General features: G+C 38.5%; 1 protein-coding gene across 2 annotated transcripts; it reads right to left on the minus strand.

The window, feature by feature from the left end:
- Positions 1 to 1,211: 1,211 nt before the first annotated feature.
- On the minus strand, positions 1,212 to 22,777 carry ICOS (inducible T cell costimulator). Of its 2 annotated transcripts, XM_064485064.1 has the most exons (6): positions 22,646 to 22,768; positions 15,435 to 15,762; positions 7,222 to 7,560; positions 6,447 to 6,553; positions 5,154 to 5,238; positions 1,212 to 3,174 (listed from the first exon to the last, which is right to left on the minus strand). In XM_064485064.1, exons 3-6 carry the CDS (start codon positions 7,529 to 7,531, stop codon positions 3,134 to 3,136), a joined length of 543 nt encoding a protein of 180 aa, XP_064341134.1. In that variant the 5' UTR covers positions 7,532 to 7,560; positions 15,435 to 15,762; positions 22,646 to 22,768; the 3' UTR covers positions 1,212 to 3,133. The 2 variants fall into 2 exon arrangements, with proteins under 2 accessions (XP_064341134.1, XP_010990059.2); XM_010991757.3 differs by lacking the exon at positions 15,435 to 15,762 and having other exon boundaries at positions 22,646 to 22,777.
- Between the last annotated feature and the right edge of the window lie 1,613 nt (positions 22,778 to 24,390).

A 24,390-nucleotide genomic window follows, 5' to 3' on the forward strand; every position in this document is an offset into this window, starting at 1 on the left:
ATTTGAGCGTCCATGGGTGTGTGTCCCAGTTCTGTCCACTGAGTGTCCCAGAGCAGGGGAGTCCCAAGAGTAATGAGCATTTACTGATGTCTAAATCTTGGTTTCTAAAAACCATTGCCCACGCAGAGAAATAAGAGCTCCCTGGAGAAACAACTGATTCCAGCACTGGGACGGAGAAAACGTGAGCTGAGCCTGGAATGTCTTGTTCTGCCAGAAAGCAAGGAAGTGCTGAAAGAATGATGGGTACACGGTCAAGGACACCAGAGCCGGTTTGAATAGGTTCCCACTGTTCAAGGATGGGACAACTTATGCATCAAAATAATATAAAGATAGTAACAAATGTTTACCCATTGAATAGAATAGGAAATCATACATATATAAATGAACAAATGAATAAATTGAGACTTTGATAAGTTACAGATGACTCATAAGATTTCAAAGTATCTCCCCATGAATGATTTGTTAACTTTAAGGGGAAAAGAGTTACTTTACAGAGGAGAAGCTTGACAGACACCACCTTAGTCAAGTGATCAAAATGAACGTTATCAGCAATCTAAGAAATCAAGATTTTTGAGGCAATAATAGGATGCAATTAAAAGAACATAGCATCGCTTCTGTGTTATTTTTGCTAAAGATTGCTAACTTAAGTTTAATTACGAAGAAACATCAGACCCACCCAAACTGAGGGACATTCTACAAAATAACTGTAATCTTCAAAAGAGCCAAGGCCATTAAAGTTAGGCTGAGAAACTGTCCAGACTGAAGTTCACAACAGAGATGTGACAGCTAAAGGCAGAGGGAGATTCTGAACAGAATCTTTTGCAGAAAATACATTAGAAGGACACCTGGACAAACTTGAATGCAGTCTGAGAGTTGGGTGGCAGCAATGTATCCATGTTAATTTTCTGATATTGTAATTGTATTGTTTCTGTGGAGGAGAGTGTATATAGGAGTGTATAAACATACATATATTTGCTACTTAGAGGTGATAGGGTATGAGGTCGAAACTTAGGAGAAGAACAGTCCTTTTGCTGGACTTCCAACTACTCTACAATTGTGGTTGTTTCAAAAAAGAATTTTTTTTAATGAAAATGAAAAGAGCAACTGGTCCAAGTAGTGTCGGGATCTTTGAGAACAAGGTCAAAGCTGCAAGGGCTGGCCACAGGAATCGTTACCCTCCCCCAGGAAAGCACTGAGATATTTTCCACAGCTGAATATCAGATGTTTATTCTTTAGCTTCCTACTACTGCTAAAATCTATTTCATAATTAGCTCTTCTAAAAACCAATTTTTATTTCACAGAAATTGTAGCCTTTAGTCATTCACTTTGAAATGTCCAGTGCTAAGGATGAGGCTGCCCTTCCGGGCACAGCCTGGACAACCAGGCGAGGCGGGCCACACGAAGGCTGTCCTCCCCACTTGCCACCCCACACAGAAAGCTGCAGACAACTCGGGGATCACCTCTGCAAAGCCAGCCAGGTTGTCCGAGTCAGCTGAAAGCCGAGAACACTGTACTTGATTCAAATTACCAATTCAGTATTGTACTGTACACATCCAGCATTACACATGCTTAAAACAATATAAGTATGCATAATGACACATCAGGTCTCACTTTTAAAGTAAACTAGAAGCAGGCAACTACAAATTTTAAAACCACTGAATAATCCCATTTTACCTAAATTGAAAACGTTGTCACATACACATTGGCTGTTTCAGAAACCTTGGGCATGCAAACAGGACATAGAGAAAATATTTCAGCTAAGAATAATCACATGTTACATGTACTTAAGAATCTTTCCAACCGAATCAAATTCAAAGGAAGACTGTCTTGAGGGGCCAGGGCCAGTCTCCAGGCTGAATGGTTTCTAGGAGAGGGAATCATGCAGATGTTTCCTGACACATCTGGGCTTCTTCACAAATCCTGAAGGTACAAATGCAGGCAGACCCACTCTGATCCCCAGGGTGACTTCAAACTCTGGGGGCAAGAGCACCTGGTTGTCCTGGCTCAGCAGAGTCTCTCAACTCTGGGAATCCCAACCTGTCAAGCCCAGAGGCAGCAGCACGGCCGTGGTTTGGCAGCGACCTCCAAGAACTGCAGCCTTCGTGCTGAACCGATCACGGGCTCTACCCCCCAGGACAGTGCTTGACAACGATAGATGGGTTTCTTTGTTTGCAATTTTAACATGAGCTACAAAAACAGCCTAACTTGTGATTAATAGCACCATGAAAACATAGAGAATGGTAGAAACCAGTATCATAAAATGAAGTCACTTTTGATTCTAGACAATGCTTCCTACCCCTAATGTCAACGAGTCAGCAAAGTAAACCATTTTAACTGAATTTGGGGAAATAAGATGTCATTCTGGAGTAAATATGCTTGTTTATGGAAAATGTAGGCAAGTTATATTCATCAGGCTGCAGCAATATATATAATTGAGCAGCAGAAGGAAAAAAATGTAGATGCAGCTCCATACTCAGAGTGTCTGTCAAATAGTTACGTGGAAGTATTTTTAAAAGGAAAATTGAGGGCAGAAGAAGGCTTCTAAACTCTGGGTGCAGTGATCAACTGGGGTTCAGAAACTGGGAGAAGAGAGCTGTGTACGAAGGTACTAGTATGCTATAGTTACGCGTCCACACCTTAAAATAAAATAACTACAGATTTGAAACATCTCCCTCCAGTGTCTGAGTGGAAAAGAAATGCTCATCCCTATGGGAAGAAGAGGTAGTCTGTTAGTGAAATGCAGACAGATTCTGGCCTTCGCCTGCCCATTTGCTTTGCAGATTCAATACCCTTGGCATCTTTGAAACATTTTTGTAGATGTGTTTGTTTTACTGGCTGGTGCATTGCTAGAAGCAGATGTGAAGACAGGGATTCCATCCCAGTGAGGTCTGTTTGTTGAGCACACATGAGCGGGGCTTTCTATAAAGCTAGTCGCGAGAGGGTATTTGTTTTGAGAGAACCCAACAGTACTGAGGCAGTCTGTTAAAATCCCTGCGGACTGATATAGTCACTGATCCAGATTGAACAAAACACCAACAGGAGACCATATGTAGTCAAATCAAGTCAGACTCTCTGTGGTCCAGGACGTGAGGGAATCTTGCACTTCAAGTTGGAGGGAACTGGCCGATGCGGTTCATGCCTGGGTGCCAGAGAGTTCTATATTACGGGTCACATCTGTAACAAAAATTTAACATAAATTCTTAAAAGGCTCTCCATGTGCCAATCCCCTTCAATAAGCTTTCCCTTTTCCTCTGCCTCTTGTAAACACACATGCATATACATACACGCAGACATGTACCTCATCCAAATTCTTCTTTATTCTTCAAGACTGAGCACCAGCTCCACATTTTCTGTGGCGTTTTACCCGTCCCACTCCTGACTCCTATAGCAGGCTTTATCTGCACTCTACATTTTGCAATTAATTGAGTATTTTTGACACTATTATGTGACTCCACCCTCCACGCAAACATCTTACCTCTCCCAATGGCGTTACAAACTGAAAACAAGGACTGTCTTAGATCTTCCCTCCCTCTCTACCCAATACACATTACTCAGCACAGTGCTGTTCACACAACAAATACTTGACAGAGGTGCTGAGACATGCTCTGCCTGGTACCTGTAGTGCTTTCAGAATACAGGAGAAAGATGCTGCCTACCCTCAAGAAGCTTTCATTCTGGCCATTTGCAGTTCCTGTTGGTTTACGTGTAATTGCAAGATAGACGCTAGGCTTGGTGGGTGGACTGTGAAACTGCCAACCTCTGATTCCAGCCGCAGTTCGGGTGGACATTTCTGCCTAGGCTGGCAGTTCTAGCACAACAGTCCCACCATGCATTTCTCTGCTTTTCTGCCTCAGGGCTTGCTCTGAAGGCTTGAGAGCAGGCTCATTGTCTGCACAGAGCACAGCTCAGAAATAAAGAAGATTCATGCACCCTGCAGGCATGGGAGCCAGTGGATAAATGCCCCACTTGCCAGCCTTCAGAAGAACAATTCTGGGAGATGTCTGTATACTTCTCAGGGGTCCTGTGGCCTCTGGCTGAGATCTGAGTAATGCAACCTGCATTTGGTTTTTCCTTCTTGCCTGTCTCACTCTCCCTGCTCCCCCACCCCTTCTTCCTGGGGGCACCTTCCAAATAAACTACTTGCACCCAAGTCTCTGTCTCGTGGTCTGCTTTCAGGGACCCAAAGTAAGACAGACACCTTATTATGAGCACAGACATTGAAAGAATGAAAGATTCTTTTCTTTCAATAGCAAAGTAATGAAACACAAGCTCTTTCAAGTGTCAAAGCTATGATATCAACAATCGCGGGAACCAAAGAATCACCGAACACCCTGGGCATCAATTTCTTTCATCTTAAAAATGAGGAGATGGACGAAAGGAGCACTCATCTCCTTTCCATGCTGTAATTCCATGACTACAGATGCTGTGTGCAGCCCTTGTATACAAGTCCTTCGCCACGGAGTGGTGGCAAAAATGCAGTGGCTTCTTTCTCTTGACAAGCCTCCCATTAGTGCAACCTCAGAAGCGTAAGATTTATTAAAAATGGATACTTCTGACTCCCTGGGGTGCTCCTTAGCTTGAGAACACTCAAGTTGACAACGCTCACACTGAAAGGAAAAGGTCAAAGTCCCACTTAATTAACCTTCCATGGCCATCCAATTTCTCATGCACATTCTTTACATCGAAATAACATCTTCACCGATTTCTCCTTCTTCCCCTTGGGAACACCTGCCTAGATCTTTCTTCCAAATCTCAATTGAAAATCTCCCTATCTCTGTATCTCCCACAGTGCCTCACTCAGTAATACACTTAACTGATACTCAATAAATCTCATCGTATGACTTAATGAACTTTTTAACAGGGAAGACTTGGAATCTCCCCATTTTTATAATATCAGTGAGAAAATCGCCGTGCTACAATAGTGGTTTGTGAACTTCTGGGCTATTTTTAATAGTGGTTTACAAACTTATTGTTTATTTTCAATGAACTGGAGAAAGTAAACTTGCATCTAAAATTAAAATTTGTTTTTTTTTTTTTTACAGAAAAAGGTAAAATTCACTCTTAGAGACATTTTCTCTTCCTTTAAAAATTAAAATTTTAGACGTCATGTAAAGAATGCTCTTCCCTTCCCAAACCCCCACAAGTCGCTGTACCTGTGAGTCTAGGCTTCTTCGCGGTGTTCACTGCAGCCATGAACATGTACTCACTGTTAGGGTCGTGCACGCTGGAGCGGTACTTCTGCAGGAAAAGTCAGAAACATCGTTTGTCCTCTGCCCTTCCCCATCTCCGTCCCTGTGCTCTGTGTGTGTGTGTGTGTGTGTGTGTGTGTGTGTGTGTGTGTGCTTGTGACTGCTGTCTACTCTTTGTTGAAGCGGTATCTGACAAAGTGTTATAACGCGACTTAGCCTCCTAACTTTTGGCTAAGTAGGAGAACAATATGAAAATGGCTTTAAATAAAAAGACTCTGCTGAACAAGAGTCTTTTCTCATTTATGCCTTTACTGTTCTTTCCCTAGTAAATGTAGACCATGGGGCCTCATCTCACTCTCCTCCTTCTTTATCTCACTTTTCAAACTCCCTTCCAGCACAGCTGTGCATACTGGCTGATGATCACACTGGGGATGTACCTGAGGATGCTAACAACCTTGCCTAATACAGAGAATGGTGTAAGTTCTTTGACTGAGAATCTGCATTGGGAAAGACTAAAAGAATATCCCCCAGCACAGAGAGATTTTTGTTGTTATTATTGTTATTGTTTTATCTTTCTGCACAGCTTTTCAGTGGTTTTCTGTAAAAGCAAGGAGTCCTAGTAACTTACCAAGTAAAGAAGCTGGCAAGGTGGGGGAGGGCATAGCTCAGTGGTAGAGTGCATGCTTAGCATGCATGAGGTCCTGGGTTCAATCCCCAGTACCTCCATTCAAAATAAATTAATTAATTAACTTAAAAATTAAAAAATAAAAGAAGCTAGCAAGTTCCTTCTCAACTACTGATGGCTCCTTATAAGACTTCCTCACTGATTGGTTTTTAATTAACTAGTTGAGGAGAACTTATAAGTAATACCTTCATCTGCCCTGACTCTGGAAACTTAGAATCAAATTTGTAGTCCACATGGAATAATTTTTAAAAGTCAGAAGCATCTATTTTTACATTGTAATCTTCCTCCTGCCTTTTTGTCTTTCCATGACCCCAATTTCCTCATCTTTTTTGAATGATAATAATAACATCTCTCTCTGTAAGCCACTGAATTCTTTTTGGAATGAAGCAGCTATGAAGTAAATAAGTTTCTGTTCCACGTTGGTAGTTTAATTCAGAGGCAGATTTTGAGGACAAGAAAGCGTCTACCTGTTGAACAAATTACTCTGGCGGGAACAATACGTACTTTGATGAGTAAGTAACTGCTGATATTCCTCAGTACAGCGGGGGCAAGAGAAGATCAAGGTTGCTCACCTTTTTTGTAAGCCAACATGTAAGGACGAATCCAAAAATGTAGACTACAACAAAAGCTGCACATCCTATGGGTAACCAGAACTTCAGCTGGCAACAAAGCTGTGATTCTAAGTAGGAGAAAAGATATGGGTAAGGAAAACTTCAGAATTAAATCTCTTCTGTCAGTGCTGAATCACAAGTTCATTTAAAAGAGCTATTGAATCAAGTGAAGCTTGTCTTCATTACAATCATGAAATCCAGTAAATCGTAAATAAAAAACATCACCTCAGTATGATAGCAAGGATCCAAAAACTAAAACCTAAAAGACTCTGTGCACATATGTGTTTACAAATGTGATTAATGGAAAAGACTTTGCAGTCTATATTTTTGCAAAACAGTAACTAGGAAAAATAATGTTATAAAACTATTGTTTTCAATCATTTCACTTAATTCCACAAATCCGCAAACCAAAACCTTAAATTGTGAGTGAATAGAGGGATAGCCATTAAGCCTTGGGTTTAGATATTTGTCCTAAATTTTTCCTGAATTCTAATAGTATATGTGTTTTAAAGACAACATGACATATTTCTAATGATTAAATTGCATATTACTGATTAATACTAATTATTTTTATTATTAATAAATACCTTTGCATATTTCATCATAAATTATTGCCATCAATTGTACCAAAATGAACTCTGGTGCAAAAGATACTTATTTTTTTGTTTTCCCTACTGAGAAAAACAGTTAAAATGCATGTGTACTCATAAGTTTAGAAGATGAAAAAAAGTCTTACCGTAAATATTCAAATATTCTCTGCTTAGAATATCTATATGAAAAGGAGGAGGATCAAAAATTGATAGTTTGCAGATGTAATAGCTGGCATGAGAACTATCCAAGTTATACAGGAAAAAAGAGACACTGTTATTGGATAATTCAAATTGACAGAAGTTCGGATTCTTAATGGAGACCGTGTTTCCGCTTTCCTGTGTCTTACTGAGCTCACAGAGCGTGTTCTTCCCTTTCAGCAACTGCATTTTAAATTGTCGGACAATATCAGGGTATTTGCATAAAATCTGTACACCTCCATTGTGAAATATAAACATCTCAGACTTGGCAGAATCATTGAATTCTCCTGGATAAAAAAATAAAAAGAAAACAAAGCAAAAGTGACGTTTTATGATTTCTTGCCTTAATAATTATATTTGAACACAAAAATAATCTCTTCTCTTCCTAAAGTCACTTTTATTGCATCAAAACGAAAGGACTTCACAACCAAAAAATAGAACATGAAGGTAAAATTGTGCCTTAGGAAAAAAACCTAAGCAGAGACTTGTTTGTATATATGAATATATAATATGCAATATATTAAATAATGTATTTGCATAGGGTGTACCAAACAGAAATGATTCTTACCCTTTGGCAGATTTCATATTGGAGACAGATGATAAGCAAGTAAATATACAGTAATACACCATAATTCATGCCAGGAATGTAGTACAATTCAAATAAAGGTGGTTGGGCTGTAATTTTGATTATAGAATCAGATAATGTCACTTTGAGAAAGAGACTGAAAATTGGAACTGAAGAAGGATTAGCACCTTAGTCAAATAATGAGAGAGCTGGGGAAAGACGTGTAGTTGAGGGGGAAAAAAACTTTTTAAAGCACAAAATAGCTTTAAAAATGAATAATGATATATAAATATATATTTACAATACTCCTTCCTGCTAGAGAGCAGAAGAACAGATAAATCATTTTCAAATGATAGAAACGTGTCTTCTCTGAACCTCCTTCATTGAGAACTGAATCAAAGTCTGATGATAAAAGTCCTAGCCCCAGACTTTTGTTTCTTTTTTCATTTTTTTAAAATAAATTTTAAGCTTATAGGAAGCCAAGGTTGTTTTGGGGAGCTACAAAGAGATCACAGAAGGAAGAAACTGAAATAGTCTTGGCCTGGTTGCAGATTCCAAGTTACTCAATTATAAGTTCAAACTATTCTTTGCCTTCCTTTTTTCTTTCTATTACTTCTTTTCTTTTTTTAATGTGACAAAGTTTCATGCTGAAATTGGGAAAAAATATTATTAGTTTAAAGTTTGAAATCCCTGTTTTTATTCTTGAGAAAACTATGTAACAAACTCAAGGAATTTTTAAGGGAAAAAAATTACCTAGTCCTTCCATTCTAGTGAAATAGAAATACTATCTGTGCCTTTTTGCTCTTTATCTTCCAGATCGTTATTTTATACGGGAAACATGTTACTTTGTGTTCTCCGATTGTCATTTAATGTTATATCATAAACATTCCATTTTTTACATAGTCATCATAATTATCTTTTTAAATAACTATATAAAAGGCCATAATGTTACTCTATTATAATTTGTTAAAGCATCCCACTAATGTTGACTGTTGGGGTTATTTTCAGCATTTTGACTTTTATGTAAAAATTTGACATGTGGTCATAATGTCTAAAAACATTATAACACTATGCACTGCAATGTTGCTTTCAGAAAGAACTGTCCCACTTTACAACAGGGCTAGCATTCTACAGGAGGATTCAAGTGCCACAACCCTGCTTCCACTAGTGCATTATTTTATTTAAGATTCTCCACAAAAGATTGCTTCTTTTTCTTAATATCTCTAGGCTTTAATTCATGTCTTTCATATTGCTAGGGAATAGATTTTCAAATTGGAGATTTGATTGTGAAAATGCTCACAAGTGTTCTAGATTTCAGATATGGCAGTCTAGATTATTTAAACCAATTCCCATGCCAAAACAACTAAAAATGCTGAATGAAATGTCTAAAAATATTAATTTAAAGGATTATAAAGAGCTGAAAAAAAAGGGAAGAGAGATTACTAGGTAAATTTGAAGAACCAGAATCTAGAGAGATAAATAGCTTAGAAGTTGCTCTTACTCTGAGAGCATGTGCTGTTCTCCCAGATTCAAACTTTTGTCTCAGTTCTCAGAGTCTGCAAGTGAGAAATCTATTAAAAAAAAAAAAAAAACTCTCCTCCATAATCTGAGATCCCAAAGGGTTACATCCTTAAAATACAGGTAAACCAGCCTTCATGCAGACTATAGTCCACCTTGAAAGCACTTCAATGGTCCAGAAAATCTCAATAATTAAACTTTGTTTTAGGTGATTTTAGATTATTATCACCTCTAAACTTTTGAAAGTGAGAATGTAAACTATTCCAGGAAGAAGAGATTTACATCATAGGCCTTAAATCATATCTACAAATAATACCTAATTATAATGACAAACACACCATAAAAAATAATCAGACACCAAGAAAACAAGACAACAGAAACACAGACTACAAAAACAAATACACAGTCATATACTTAAATTTTCAGGTCCCTAAGATAAGACAACTGAGCTTTCTATGTTTAAGTAAATAAAAGACAAACTTGTAATAATATCTATCGAGAACAGGAAACTAACAAAAAAAAGTCAACTGGTTTGAAAAAGAACCAACTAGAACTGGCAAAAAGCACACCAACTGAGATTAGAAACTCAATGGAGAGGTTAATAGCATATTAGATAAGGAGACAGTTGATGAACTGAAAAATTAGGTTAGACAAATTATTCAGAATGCAAATTATATTTCACAGATTCAAGAATCCCAACAAATCACAAGCAGATTTGTTAAAAAAAAAATGCACATCTAGACATATTATAATGAAAATCTTAAACGCAGCCAGAGAAAAGAGACTGATTTCCTTTAAAGAAGCAACTGTTAGACTGACAGGTGGTTTCTCAATATCAACAATAAAAGCCATGATACAGTGGAATTACGTCTTTCATCTTCAGTGTGCTAAAAGAAAGTGTCAACCTAAAACATTTTGTCTAGGAAGATAGAGAAGGTATACGTAACCTGAAACGTTAATAAATGAGGTATGTATATTGTGAGTTCTTGCATAATGACTAAACAAATACAAACATAACAGGCAACCTAAATGAATATCTCAAAATTCAGTATGCTGCCTCTGTATAAAGAGGAGGTGGAGTTGGAATCAGAAAGGAAAACTCCGAGAGGAGAGGCTTCTGGGTGCTGACAGGGTTTTACTTCTTGACCTGCGGTGACTGTAGGAATAAGGTAATATGCTTTGTAATTACTCATTACATCACACATTTATGTTTGCTCACTTTTCTGAATAGATGTTTTGTTCTAGAATAAAATAGTTTTCAAAGTATACAGAAGAAAAATAATGCTTTTTTTATTTTAAAGACAGAGGGAACAATAAAAGCAAAATGCACAGGGAAAAAACTGATCGAATGAGAATGGGTCTAATCTACCTTGGATTAAAATGAAAGGTGTTTTGCATGAGGACCTCTTTGTCTGGAAGTAATTCTGTTGCACTACTATTGCTTTGATGCTTATGTCTTCACTGCCTGTTGCAGAAGATAACATCAGTGGACTGGTTCACGGTTCCTTTAGAAATGCTCACAGCAAATTTCCCAAGGACTTTAGAATGGCAGCGTGTAAACCACAGAGAGATCTTGGAGCAAAAGTGGCTGCGGCCACCTCGTGTGCACACAGACACAGATGCATTGTCTTCTATTTCTGAAGATGGTTTTGTCAGCAGCTTTTCTCCTTTTGTGCCCATACTATGCTATACTATACTATAGCCCAACACAAGATGAAATATCGTGATTGGAGGTGCAGGGTGGTGGAAGTGCGATGCAGTGGTTCCCAAGGAAACCAGAGGAAAATTCTGCCTTTGCCATTAGCAAGTCTCTGTGACAAGGGTACCGATCTGGATATTAGTCTCTTCATCTATGAAATGAAGAAGTGAGACCAAGACATCTTAAAGTTCTTTTCAACACTTACTCTCTGCAGATTCAGGATGAGAACATATCCAGATGAGACCGTGAACAATCAAGAGTTATGACTTTGCTGTTGGGTCCTCCAGAGGAGAAACCATGTTTCCATAATCCTCCCTCTGTCCCAGCATCTTACTGGGCTATTCCAGGAAGTCAGGAGAAATGAAAATAAATGAGACTATCTTCTTGGCCCATAAAAGCATTTAGGTATGACTAGAAGACGACCTAAGTTTTTCTTGAGTGACAGTGCCAAGGGTGTGGCCACTGACACCAAAGAAGTAAACTGGAGAATCCAAAATGTCATTTCTATCGGGCACTCTTAATTATTCAAATTATTCTTTTTAATCTAAAAACTGCCTAGGTCATTTTTTTATTATTAAATGTGGTCATAAGAAGCCAGACTCAAGTTTAACATACTCAATGCTTAAGTTTTCCATCTGGACAAACATTTGACAATTCTTAGTCTGTTATTTGAATGTTTTCAACTAAAGAAATCAGTTATGACATTTAATCAATTGCTTTATAATTACTTTGGCCCCTGTGGGACAGATATACTCAAATACCTAATCACAAGTTCTCTTTAGCCTTTGATGACATTTGAAATACAGTATCAAAAGAAGATCATTCCTGTAACCATGACTCAAGCATTTAAAGGATAGACAATTTAAGGAATATCTGAATACCTTAGTTTCTTATAACTGCAGAAACAGCTGGAATATTTTCTCTGCCTTCCCTGGATGTTCTTATCTCCAAGTCTAATATTCAACCAGGAGTGCTGATGTGATAGCATCAATTTTTATAGTCAGTGTCTGTTTTGACTGGGTCTCCAATCTGGTCAGTTCCCCTGCCATACCAGTAGTTGAGAATTGTGAGTGTTCCCCTCATCAGTCTCTTTCTTCTTGCTCTTTCTTCCTTTCTATCAAGCCTCAATTTTCTTCACATACTACCTTTTAATATCAAATCATCCTCCAAAATATCCTTCCTCATACACACTGTCTGTACATGTTTCAGACATCCTGTAAACACTTGCCTTCACACTTGTGTTTCCTGTAACATGATTCAACCTCTGCCCAGCATCATACACAGTCAAACCTGGCAAGCTTCGAAATGATACAGCAAGTCTCAGTTTTCCACGTACAGATAACTGATGGCCCAGACAGATTAGATTATTTGTCTGAAGTCATACAACTTCTGGAGCACATGAAAGATTTGGGGTACAATCTGAGGTTGAAGTGCCACTAGCAACAACCAAAGGAAATGTAATGGAAGCAGACAACCACAAGAAGCCAGAGAGTGGTCACTACAGACTGAGTCTTATGGGATTTGTCTACAGGAAGAAAGTCTAATTTCCTGTATTTCTGTTTTGTGTCCAATAGAACCTGTCTGGGCTTCTCTTCCATCTAAACTGCAGTTGGTCCAAACCAGCATCATCTCTCTCTGGGACTGCAGGAGCAGTCCTAATTTTCTGCTCTCACTCATGCCATTGGACCATCCACAACCCTCAAGGAAGCCAGAATAATCTTCTTTCATCCATAATCAGATGGTGTAATCGTCCTGCTTATAAAACATCCATCTCATCTCAGAATAAAAATCTAATTCCTGATCCTTGTTTCCATGACCTGCATGATCTACCCAAGCTTGCTAACATCATTTAGACCAGTCACTCACAGCACTGCAGTCACATTGCTCTCCTTTCTATTCCTCAAAGCAAGAAGCTGGTCCCCAGGACTCTGACTTTGTTGTTTCTTTGCCTGGAATGTTATCTCTGATTTTCACATGGCTGCTTCTTACTTCTCCAGTACCCACTGAACCACTCGGGCCAAAGTACACAGCAAGTCGTTTTCTAGCGTATTACCTGAGACAAAGTACCACCGTCTGGTTTATTTGTTTACATGTCTGTTGTCTGGCTGCCCTACTATAATGTAAACTTTAAAACCAGGGACCTTTTTATTTTATTCACTATCCTGAGTATCTACAATAGTACCTGGTGTGTTGTACATCACAATAAATATTTACTGAATGGATGAATGGATGGGCAGATGGTTGAATATGTAGATCTCAGTGATATGATAAGTCTGGGGGGATAAATCATAGACTATAGAATATAAGCACCAAAAGGGCTCTTAGGAATGATCCTGTTAAACCTTTTTATTCAAAATTTTACATCTAAATTTGTCAAACTAAACTGTGGCCAGAAAAGTGAGTATCTTGCCCAGGATTACACAGCTTACAGCTGGGACGTGATCCTAAGGTTAGCAATGGTATGTTGCCTTTCTTCTGCACACAAGTACGTGCAAATATACAATCAAGCACAAAAGACACCTCTTCAACTAATGAACATATCTGCCTGTGCTTTAAACAAGTAGGTTCTTTAACTATTCTAAGTATCCACCGGGTCCATAAAGACTTGCTTAGATGATTGAAGATTTTCTTAGCTCTTTTGTGTCTAAGGAGGGGAAGACGACAGGTTTAAATCTAGTTGATTATTTGCATCCTCCAGAGAGCAGAACCATTAAATTTGCCCAATGGATGGCCAGGACAGGTGCCCCTGGACCAATGATTGTTCTAAAATGTCCAGATGTTTTGTAACCACAGCATACTAGTGATTTGTAACAGAAACGCCATGCTATAACACTGAGCACTTAATGCATTGTTAAGAACACAAAAAGGAATGTGTTCTCTTGAATCCTGGTGCTGAGACTTAAAATATCTATATTAAGACTTCATTATTGTTTTTCTACCACATCTATTTACTTCTTGTTGGTATTCCTGGATTATAAGTACTCAAGAAAACAAGTACTATATCTTAATCACATTGATTACCTTGTCTAAAAGTTACAATCTTTCCAATAGAGCTTCTCCAACCTGTGAACTGCTGATAACTATGATTTTTATAACATTATTGTTGATATCAATAGACTGTTTCAAGACTAAAATCAGAATCTTCATATTAGATGATTTCTCTAGATCTTCAAAATTTTAAATGACAAAAGCATTTGTATCTCCTTTTAGGGGAGCTGTTAAAAAAATTCTCTGAAGAAAAGGGTCATTCACCTGAGAATTGTACTATGGTTCAGAAGTTTATTTGCAAATTGATTCTTTTAATATCTAAACTATTTCATTTCTTCAGTGTAAGGTTGTCTTGCTAGAACCCATCCTGCCAGGACTCTTTGTAAGCAGTTGTATGATAACCTGGTTGAAATTTTTTTTGGCAAAAGCACTCAGAAAACCCACACAGTACAAGGGGTGTGAGACAAATCAGCAATTTGACTTTATTCTCCTTAACTCAGACTTCTAACCACAAACCTCCACAAAGGTCTCAGAGTGATAGAAAGATAAGATCTCCTCAGTTTGCAATTATTGATAGTGCTTATTAAAAATAATTTCTGTAATCCAACACTGATAAGCTTTAACTTAGCACAGCACATGAATGTGCAGGAAGAGGCGACGTTCTAAAAACTGCAGTGCTTATATTAGGGTTTTGTTACATTTGATCTAAGAAACTCTGGCCTTTAAAAAATATGCTTTCTACCACTTTTTTTCACTTTTCATAAAAGCGCTGTCATTTCTTGTAAGTCTACTAGCTGAAACTTTTAGAGTCTCAATTAGTGGATTTTTATAGATGCATCATTTCTATATTTACATTATTATTCAGAGGCATCCAGAATCTAAAGTAGGGATTGAAATCATTAGCAAGGGTAGGCAAAATAAGCCTAATTTAAAGTCCTAATATTTGCAGAAAGGGAAGGCAAAAAAGTGTGAAGAGAAAAAGAAGAACCTCAAAAAAACCAAGACTATACACAGGCGTGCACACACACGCACACACAATGTGTGAATTGTTTTTATTCTCAAAGGAACTCTGCAGAGAGGGTTAAACAAACTTTGGAGCTCTAGAATGTATAATTTTTTAAAAAATGAAAGATCGATTTTCTTCTAGTAAAAACTGGTTTTATTTGTGAAAATGGAAAAATTCCAGAGGTGTTATTAAAACTTTGTAGCAATATTTACAGAGTCATTAAAATAGATTCTACACTTTACTCTAGTAACCCACAGTTTCATCTCCAGCCACACACATCCTCAGCTCCAGTCCCTTATTTCCAGTTTCCTTTCTGTATCTGTATCTGGATATCCCCTGACACATCAAGAGTAACATTTCCAGGCTGAACTTAATATTCACTCACCAAACCCAAGTCCTTTCCTTCAAGGAGTCATGAGACTGACCCTTAGACCTTCAGAATCTTCCTCATTTCTCCCTCTGTCTGGCTGTCCTGCTCCAATAGGTCACCAAGTATAGTTGACTGTAGGTCATGAGTGTCTCCTGAATTCAATTGCTTTTCTCCATTCCCATTGCTAGTCCAGGACCTTTTCCCTCATCTGTGGAAGCATCTTCTCGACTAGCCTTCTCAAGAACAGTCTCTCCTTCCAAATCCATCTTCTATGCTGCTTCCAAAATTGTGTTTCGAAAAAGCATTTCACTCCCCAGTTTAAAAAATCTCCATTACATTGTTGCTTATGAGATAAAGACAAAAAAACAAAAACCTAAATTTTCTTGGCATGACACAAAATCCTTTCACAACTTCCTAGATCGTATATGTTAAAGCTACACTGAACTTTGAGGCCAAACTTTTTACATTGTTACTTCTGTTCCCATAGACTAGAATATCCTATTACCCCTTTATCTGCTTAGAAATCCTCATTCATTCCTCAAGAATCTTTTTTTTTTTTTTTTTTTTTTTGGTGGGGGTGGTAATTAGTGGAGGTACTGGGGATTGAACCCGGGACCTCGTGCATGCTAAGCAGGCACTCTACTGCTGAGCTATGCCCTACCCCCAAGAATCAGTTTAAATTGGTCCCTAAGACCCAGACATAGACTCCTATCTCTATGCTCTCAATGAAGCTTTGTTTATACCAACATATTTATAGTGTGCATAAGCTTAGATCATCATTATTTTTGTCTGTATTCCTCATTTAACCATAAGCTTCACAAAGATAAAGACTGAATCATGGTCACTTAAATAATCCCAGGACCGGGAGTCTATTAGAAACTCAATAATAATAGATGAATGAATGAGTAGAAGAAGAAGGAGCCTGAGCATAGTTGGTGAATGCTCTACAACGGAGTGAGGAGATGAGCGAGAAAAACAGAGGAAGAGACCCTGTCTATTGGATAATGGAGAGTATTTGTTTCCAAGTCCAAAAGCAAAGACTCAGAGTAAATGATGCCCAGTCAGTTCTCTGAAGCCCAATAGGTCTAGAGTTATATAAATATTTAAGCTTAAAATCATTGTGTGATTCCCATGCATTTAAGGGTTTAAATGTAATACATGCAATGTAACATCTGATGTTCAGGACAGCCTTTTAAATCAGGTTTTCTATTTTTATCCTTATTTTACAGATGAGGAGACTGAGGCTTGAACAAGATCCAAGGTTATAGAGGCAAAATGTGGGGGAGCCATAATTTGAACCTAGACAATCTGAGACCAGAGTCCATATTCCTAAGGAGCCCCTTAGTGCAATCATGTAATCCAATCCCTAATTTTACAGAAGCTGAAGCACAGAAGCTAAAGAGACTTGCTGAGAAAAAAAGAAGAAATAGAAGAAGAAAAGGCTTTTAATATTAAGCTAGATTTAGGTTATTTTCAGACATTTCTTTTCCTTCAAGATATATTGAGTATAAAATTGTCCCAACTGCTTAAAGTAAGATTCACACTGGTGCCACATATGTATTCTATGACTGGAAAGATCATCATACACCAAAAAAATATGTAAAATCATTTATTTGATGTGAAATTACATTGTGTTTAACACACGCGTTTCCCTAGACATCCTCATTCATGAGCAGTTGTGTATTGAGCTGCCCTGCGTACTTGAACCTGCTATAAAGTCTGGATTCTTGCTCTGATGGGGTCTGAATTCTTGATGCGTATTCTGTCATTTATCTGCCCGTAGAAAGGTAAAAGTATGGATTTACATACACAAGAAATTTCTATCATAGTTAAATAAGTGCAAACAGGAACTACTGACAGATTTTTGCTTTAGTCTTAGTACAAAACGAACAGAACTTGACTTGTGAGTGCCGTAGAGGTTTTATTTGTTGTTGTTGTTATTGTTGTTCATGAATGGATTTTTTTAAAGTGTTGAGCCCTAGAAAACTATAAATGTTAGCTATAAAGAGTTTGATTTCTCATATTCAAAAAATTCCATTTAAATGATCCTTAATTGCTCATTGAAAGGGCCATGTCTGTGGCAACATGACTCAGACAAACAAAAGACTCTGTCAGAACTAGTGACTGACTGACTCAAAATTCTTAAGTCTATCACCTTTTGCAAAGGACAACCTGTTTTTCTCAGCTTTTCCTCAGGCAAATTAGACCCAGGCCTCAGCAGGTTATGAAGGAGACAGAAGAGTTTCATCTCCCCATTTCTGACTCTCTTTTTAAACTCACAAATCTCAGTCTGTTTTGACCAACCACACATGCCAAATTCATGAAAAAGAATTGTTTTTGACTAACAGGTTTCATGTTTGTTACATATTTTCTAAATGCTTAAGTTCCACTTTGCAAAATAAAATTCTGAATTTTCCTAGGAAAGTATTGAATGCCACATTCTTATACTTAGAATGCTCAAAACGTCCAATTTGATAGACTCCATTTATTAGAATAGCAGTAGCACAGAGATCCCATTCATGGAGTAAATGTGGCCTTTTCTTTGGGTATTGAAGGCTACAGATGATTGCTAAATATATATATTTTGAATTTGCAAATCCCAGTAAATCTTTTTATGTATAAAGCTCATATTCTTAGGAGAGGGAGACAGCATAAGCTGTGGATTTTGCTCTGTTTACAACTGTGAATACCGAGGCCAGTTTTTAAAAGCCAAACAAGTCTGTGAATATAACAGTGAGCGAAGCTCAGATGAGAATTTAGGTCCTCCCTACACCACCATATTTTGTTTCAACTGAGAAATGGGAATATGCTGCTAGTACTTTTAAAACTGTAACTCCATTTCATCTGAGGGAGTTGTTACCAGCAATGGCAAGTTATGAAAGCCAATTTCTTCACTAATGATGAACAAACAATGGTCTCAAGATCTTCCCTGAGAGTGATAGACATTTCTAGAAAGAAGGGGAAAAGACACAGGAAAAGATATGATGAAACAACTACTGAGAGAAAAATATCCTTGAAATTAAAACAAAAACAAAAAACTTAAGTCTGCAGATTGAAAAGGGTCACCCAGCACCAAGCCATGTTAATGAAAACACTCACAGAACTAGGCACATCCTAGTGGAATTCCTGAATTCCAATACTGAAATGAATAGCTTACAAGACTCTAGGGAAAAAAAAATTTAAGTTACTTGCAAAGGAATGAGAGTCAGACTAGCATGGAACTATTCACCCGCAACCCTACAGGCCAGCAGACAGTTGATGAATACCCACAGACTATTAAAAGAAAAGACTGCTCTTCGGGCGTCCTATTCCCAGAAAAGGTATTAGTCACCCATCAGAGTGAAGGAAATAATGGAAGTCTTCTGATCATTGGATCAGAACAGGGATAAGACAAGAGCAGATGGCCGGAATGATGCTGCCATGGAAAAGAGGTGAAGTGGGTGTAAAGAAAGAATTCTTGAACCAAGAGAGAAATACTGTCAGAGGAAACTTAGTAATGATCAACAAGTTATTTCAAAAAAACCCATGCATGGGGCAGCGGTGCACTACCAGGAAAGCATGAGAGTGGGAAGAGAACATTTAGAAGTTCTCATGTCACTGGGGGGCTGGGGAGTAAACACATCGGGCAAGGCCATTGTCATTATTTACTTTACTGCAATAATAAATAAATGAACATTCTATCAAGCTGCTCTGAACACGATAATGACTTAGTCAACTAAGAAGTGTGTAGTCAACCTTGGAAGGTTGACTACAAAGGCCCCAGGGCAGGAGGGGCGTTAAAAGAAACTTCATCATACCAACAAAAATAAGAGACTCCTACAACAAAGGAAAATAAATAGAAATAAATACAATATTGAAGGAATAAAATCAATATAGATTTAGCTTGCTGAGTGGGAATGGCCTGAATTCATCTATTGAAAGAAAAGGTGGGCAATGTGGATTTTTAAAAATTCAGTATGAACACTAGAAGGAGGTACTAGGAGGGGCTCAAAGGTTAGCACAGCTCTGCAGCTCCACGGGTCTCGCCCTGAACTCTGGGGAGGAGCAGGTGCTGGAGATGCCAAAGGGCTGTTTTGCCTGAGGTGCTGGAATTCAGGAACCACTGCTTCACTGCCTTGGTGACAAAAGCAAGGCTCAATATTTGCAAAATTGGAGTTAAAATTAAAACCATTCACTTTTCCCATCAGAATCTTGGTTAGAAGGTGCGCGCAGGAAGCCTTCCATAACCAGGCAAATTACCATAAGGGAAGAGATGGTCAGCTATTCCAATACTGGGTAGCAAAGGACCAGGTGAAATTTCAACTGAGGTGGGAATGGAGGGTAGAGTAGCAAAGAGTTAGACAGTAGTGTTTCCTGCCACCCTGGTTTAACATTCTAATTCCTTCAGGTCTTGCCTTATCATTAGCAATGACAAGCATTTTAATAATTTAACTGTACTGATGTACCTAGAATAAACCAGTCAAACCCTGTGCTTAAAAAAAAAAAAGGCTCAAAATGAGCCTAAGGGTTACCCTCGCAGCTCCTGCCTAGAGCACATCATGAGACATGCACATTTATTAAGCACCATCTGATGTTGGATCATTCCCACTCCACGGCTTTCAAAGTGGTCTTTCCCAAACCAGAACTCATTAGGTCACCTGCATGGTCCCCATTGCCCAAAGGTCTAGAAAGCGGGTCTTCCAAATGTAGAGTGTCGCATTTTTCCCTCCTTTTACAATGAGGAGCCTCCTGTTTTTCCAGAATCATTAAAAGAAGATTACTTTGTTAAGTTTGACATTGAAATCAACGGAATTTTGGGAATCACCAAGACTTCGGACCTCTTAACTCACCAACCAAATAACAAAACTGATGAGAATTTCTCTCCTTTGAGATTTATGTTATATCCCCACTACTTCAACATGGTGGGAAGGAATGCCAGACATATTTGAATTCTAATCTTGATTCTGCCACTACTTACCGTGTAACCAATCCCTTAGCCTTTCCTGGTCAGAGAGTCTTCAAACATTAACTGAAAGTAAGAATATCTACCTCTTCATGGGATGAAAAAGCCTACATTGTTGGGAGGATTAAAAATATGCCAAAGGAAAGGACCTGCAAGTGCTTGGTTTACTTCAGTTTGGCTCTTTACTTTGCATTTAGAGACTTTGAAAATGGTAATTGCTGGGTAATGCAATGTGATGATGTTTTGTTAGCAGTTTGCTATCTCTGCCTAGCCATTCACGCCCCAGTTTTGCCACCTATCAAATAGGAGAACAGCTTGTCACGTGGCATGGTTTTCTGTGTGATGAGAGGGAACATTGGTTTTATTCAATCAGAATCCAAGATAAATGTCATTGCAAAAGTACAATTTATTCATCAGCTTAGTCTGACAACTAGAAATAATTCCACCTAGACTGGATCTATCCTTCCCCAGTGGTAACACCATTGCTAATTCAAATCCCCTCAGCACAGTATCACCACCATAAATGCCCAGATGGGTTTGGCACACTGGGATGTTTTTTGGCAGTACAAACAAACCCTTCAATGACTTGAACCAATGTTCTTGGGAGAAAATCCAAAATCCTTCAGGTGGAATATATGGTCTGAATGGTCTAGCCTCTGCTTTCCTTTCCAGTCTCCTCTGGCATCATCCCCTACCTCTTCTCTCTCTGTACTCAAGCACATCCACCTTCTTCCAGCTTCCTGACTGACTTCATTCCTTCCTGCCACAGTTCCTTGCACTTAGCATTTCATAATAGGGAATGTTCTTACCAACCCTCCCACCATTCTTCCCATTTACTCCTATTTGTCCTTTAAATCTCAGCTCAAGTGCTGCTTCCACAGGAAAGGCTTGGACGAACCCAGTCCCCAACCACACCTCCACACCCACTCAGTCTACACAAGCATCTTTGTTACATCCTCTGATAGAACTGAGTTCTGTCTGTAATTGCCTTTCATTCATGGGATGATTTGATTGAAGTCTCTCTCCCCACCATTCAGTTAGCTTCGTGAGGGTAGGGACAGATCTGGTTTTGCTCATCGTTGTACACATGGCGGCTAGCACAGGACCTGCTGCATGGCATGTGCTTGGTGCTGAGTGAATGAAGGGATGAGTGAGTGAATGAATGAATGAATAATCAATTCCGAAGCTATTCATTTGTTGCTCATGCTGCTAAAGGATTTCACTAGGTTGTAGAAAAGGCATAGTTAAATAAGCCAGCAGCCCCAAACTGCCCTTGGGACTGAGACGTAGGCTCTAGTCCCTCATTCCTCTTTCCCCTTAAGGGCATTGGAGCCACCTTGAGACTCCGCAAAATCAAATATTGGACCAATATGCTTTTTTTTTTTAAATTCTTTGGGGAGAAAAATAAAGGCTACCTACTTCTGGTAACACTGCAAAATTTATTTCTAAACAAGATTATATCTCCTAAAAGTTTTACTTTCACATTTCATTTTAATAGAAAATCCCCATTTAGTATAATTCCACTTTGCTTTTTCCCAACCTCAAGAACATGATTCAGAGATAAAGATAAAACAAAAATAATAGAAAATGTATCAAGTAAGAAGCAGCAGAAACATGTATATTAATTTAGTTGTAAGTAGCATGGTTTCAACCGTTCAAATGGAGTCTAATATACGCCATCTAAGAGAAAGGACTGAGGACTTTAGAATGTTTTCCGTTTTTATTTTTGGTTTTGTTTTTTTTTTTAAATGTCTACCAGGGCTAGGGAAGGTTTTTACGTCATCCACTACTCCTTGGCCTTTTGGAAGAACCCTGACATCAGTGTCAGAAAAAACTCTATGGCAGCCTGGAGTTTCTGACAGAAGACCAACCAGATATGATTAAAATCAAAATCCTTCTTTTCAAAGCCCTTTCATTTTAGTTTCTCCTTCAGGAAGAGTGTCCGGCCCCAGTGCCAGGACTATTTAATTTTCATTCTGTTGACACAAGTCATTTTGCCTTTCATCTTTCTCTGAGAACAGTAAGTCACTCTCCTGCTTTATCCACTAACAGGTAACTTCAAGCAGGTAATTTAAAATTCTAATGGTCTGACGAGACATTCTTCATCTTAAAACAGTGACATAAAGACCCATAGCCGTGGGCTTGGGCTCCTCTGCAGTTGTACTTACTCTCTAGGGGAAAAAAAAAAAAACTTTCTGTTTGATGCCTAACTTTTCTACCTTTGATTTTTCTTTACATTCGCTCGAGTTATAATTTAGTAATAAATATTCAATAGGCCACTTACCTGTAAGAACTTCAACTTGGAAGCAGAGGAGAAAGAAATACCAGAAGTCTGACTTCATGTTTGCCAGAAGCAAAGGCAGCTCTCTCCTTCAGGGCTCGAAGCTGACAGTGTGTTCATGTTCTCATTATTTTCTATTTGCTGGTAAGGAAGTGGGTTTTGTGGGGGTTGATGTAGTGTCACACTTACCATCAAGGTAAGGAGGTGTCTCTTAACTGATGTCAATGGCTCTGTTGCATTTTTGCTTATGGGGGCTAAGTTTAATCCATGGATTTCTGGTGATTTTGAAGACAGAGGAAAACTTTACCCCCATTCTATTTCCAAGAAAACAAGTGAAAGAGACAAGGCAATTCTTTTCACCCTGTTCCTCTGAATCAATAGTTATTGGTAATAACATGATCTAAAATTAACCACATGGCAAAGAGCATACATTTTGACACATTTCTGTCTTATGCTATTTGCCCCAGAAATAGAAAGCCTTTGAAATAAGACAAGAAATAAATAAAATTATTACAGAAATTGAAATGAAGCTATCTGAAGGAGGGGCAACGTAGGAATCTGAGGAAGACTATTTACATGGCGTTCATTGTAGGCTGTAATTTTCCAAGTGATGGGGTCAGTTTTAATCTAACTTAAACCCCGCTTTGCATAGCACACAAGGGTCTGTAGAAATTAGGGAATCTGTACCTCTAGCCTTGGATGAAAGCAAGGAAGTTGAAAAGACTACTCATGGTCTCTCTATCCCTGCAGGGATCTAGAGTACACAATAATAACAGTAATAGTACTATGAATAATTGTGTTTATATGTTCATAAATGTTTAATGAAATAATACAGGTTAATGCAAAACAAGTATAAAAATGAATGTAAAATAATGTGTAATATATTAAATATGTATAAAATACAATATGAAAAGAGCTAGTATTATATTTATATTGTTTCACATTTATTTTAGTGAATTATTTATATATATAATATATAATGTTTTATACATGTATTAATTCATTTAATATTATTTATATATATAATATATAATGTTTTATACAAGTATTAATTCATTTAATCCTCTTAACCATCCTATGAGATGGAGATTACTAATCTCCTCATTTTACAGATGGGGAAAACTGAGGCACAGAATGGTAAAGTACCTAACCCAAGTCAGATAGTTAGTAAGTGGCAGTGCTAGAGTTTGGAAAGTCTGGCTCCAGAGTCCTCACTCTTAACCAAGTAAGTGGAACCATTCACACCAAGCCCTGCTGAGCCTCCCATCTAAAGGTCTGAATCAGCTTGCAGCATGCTGGATCCAGGCTGGATTTCTAGGGAGTAATAGGGCAGGATCAACACTCAGCCTGCAGAGCTGACATCAAGATGAGAAGCCGGACAGAATCTGTTGGGCAGGGCAACCAAGGGGTCCATTCATAATGTCCAGGCTCTGAAGCAATATCTGGGGTTGGGGTACAAAAAGCAAGGAGGGATACTGGACTGGAGCCAAGGAGTTCCAAAGGTATGGTAGGAGGCTTATCCTGCAGTGATTTCCAAGCTGCTACAGCTTCCCAGGTACCTGTTTTAGGGGTCCTGGGCCTCCACCATGGGTGTGAAAGAAGTTCTTTGAATTGTGCAACCTGAGTGGTACAGGCAGGGCCACCGAGAGCCCTGGGACCCCCTGCCCCTATTCCCTCCTCTCCTGCTGCTCTGCCCTTGGCAGCATCAAGCAGAGATGCTTCCAGACCCATAGTCACTGAATCCTAGC

This window comes from Camelus dromedarius, chromosome 4 (genome assembly GCF_036321535.1).
Source record: "Camelus dromedarius isolate mCamDro1 chromosome 4, mCamDro1.pat, whole genome shotgun sequence".
Lineage (NCBI taxonomy): Eukaryota > Metazoa > Chordata > Mammalia > Artiodactyla > Camelidae > Camelus > Camelus dromedarius.

Coding starts and splice junctions, on each gene's coding strand:
- ICOS (XM_010991757.3), bottom strand. CDS start 22,703: ATGAAGTCAGACTTCTGGTATTTCTTTCTCCTCTGCTTCCAAGTTGAA. Junction 6,554..7,221: donor AGAATATTTGAATATTTACG/GTAAGACTTTTT, acceptor TCTCCTACTTAG/AATCACAGCTTTGTTGCCAG. Junction 3,175..5,153: donor GAAGAAGCCTAGACTCACAG/GTACAGCGACTT, acceptor TTTTTGTTACAG/ATGTGACCCGTAATATAGAA.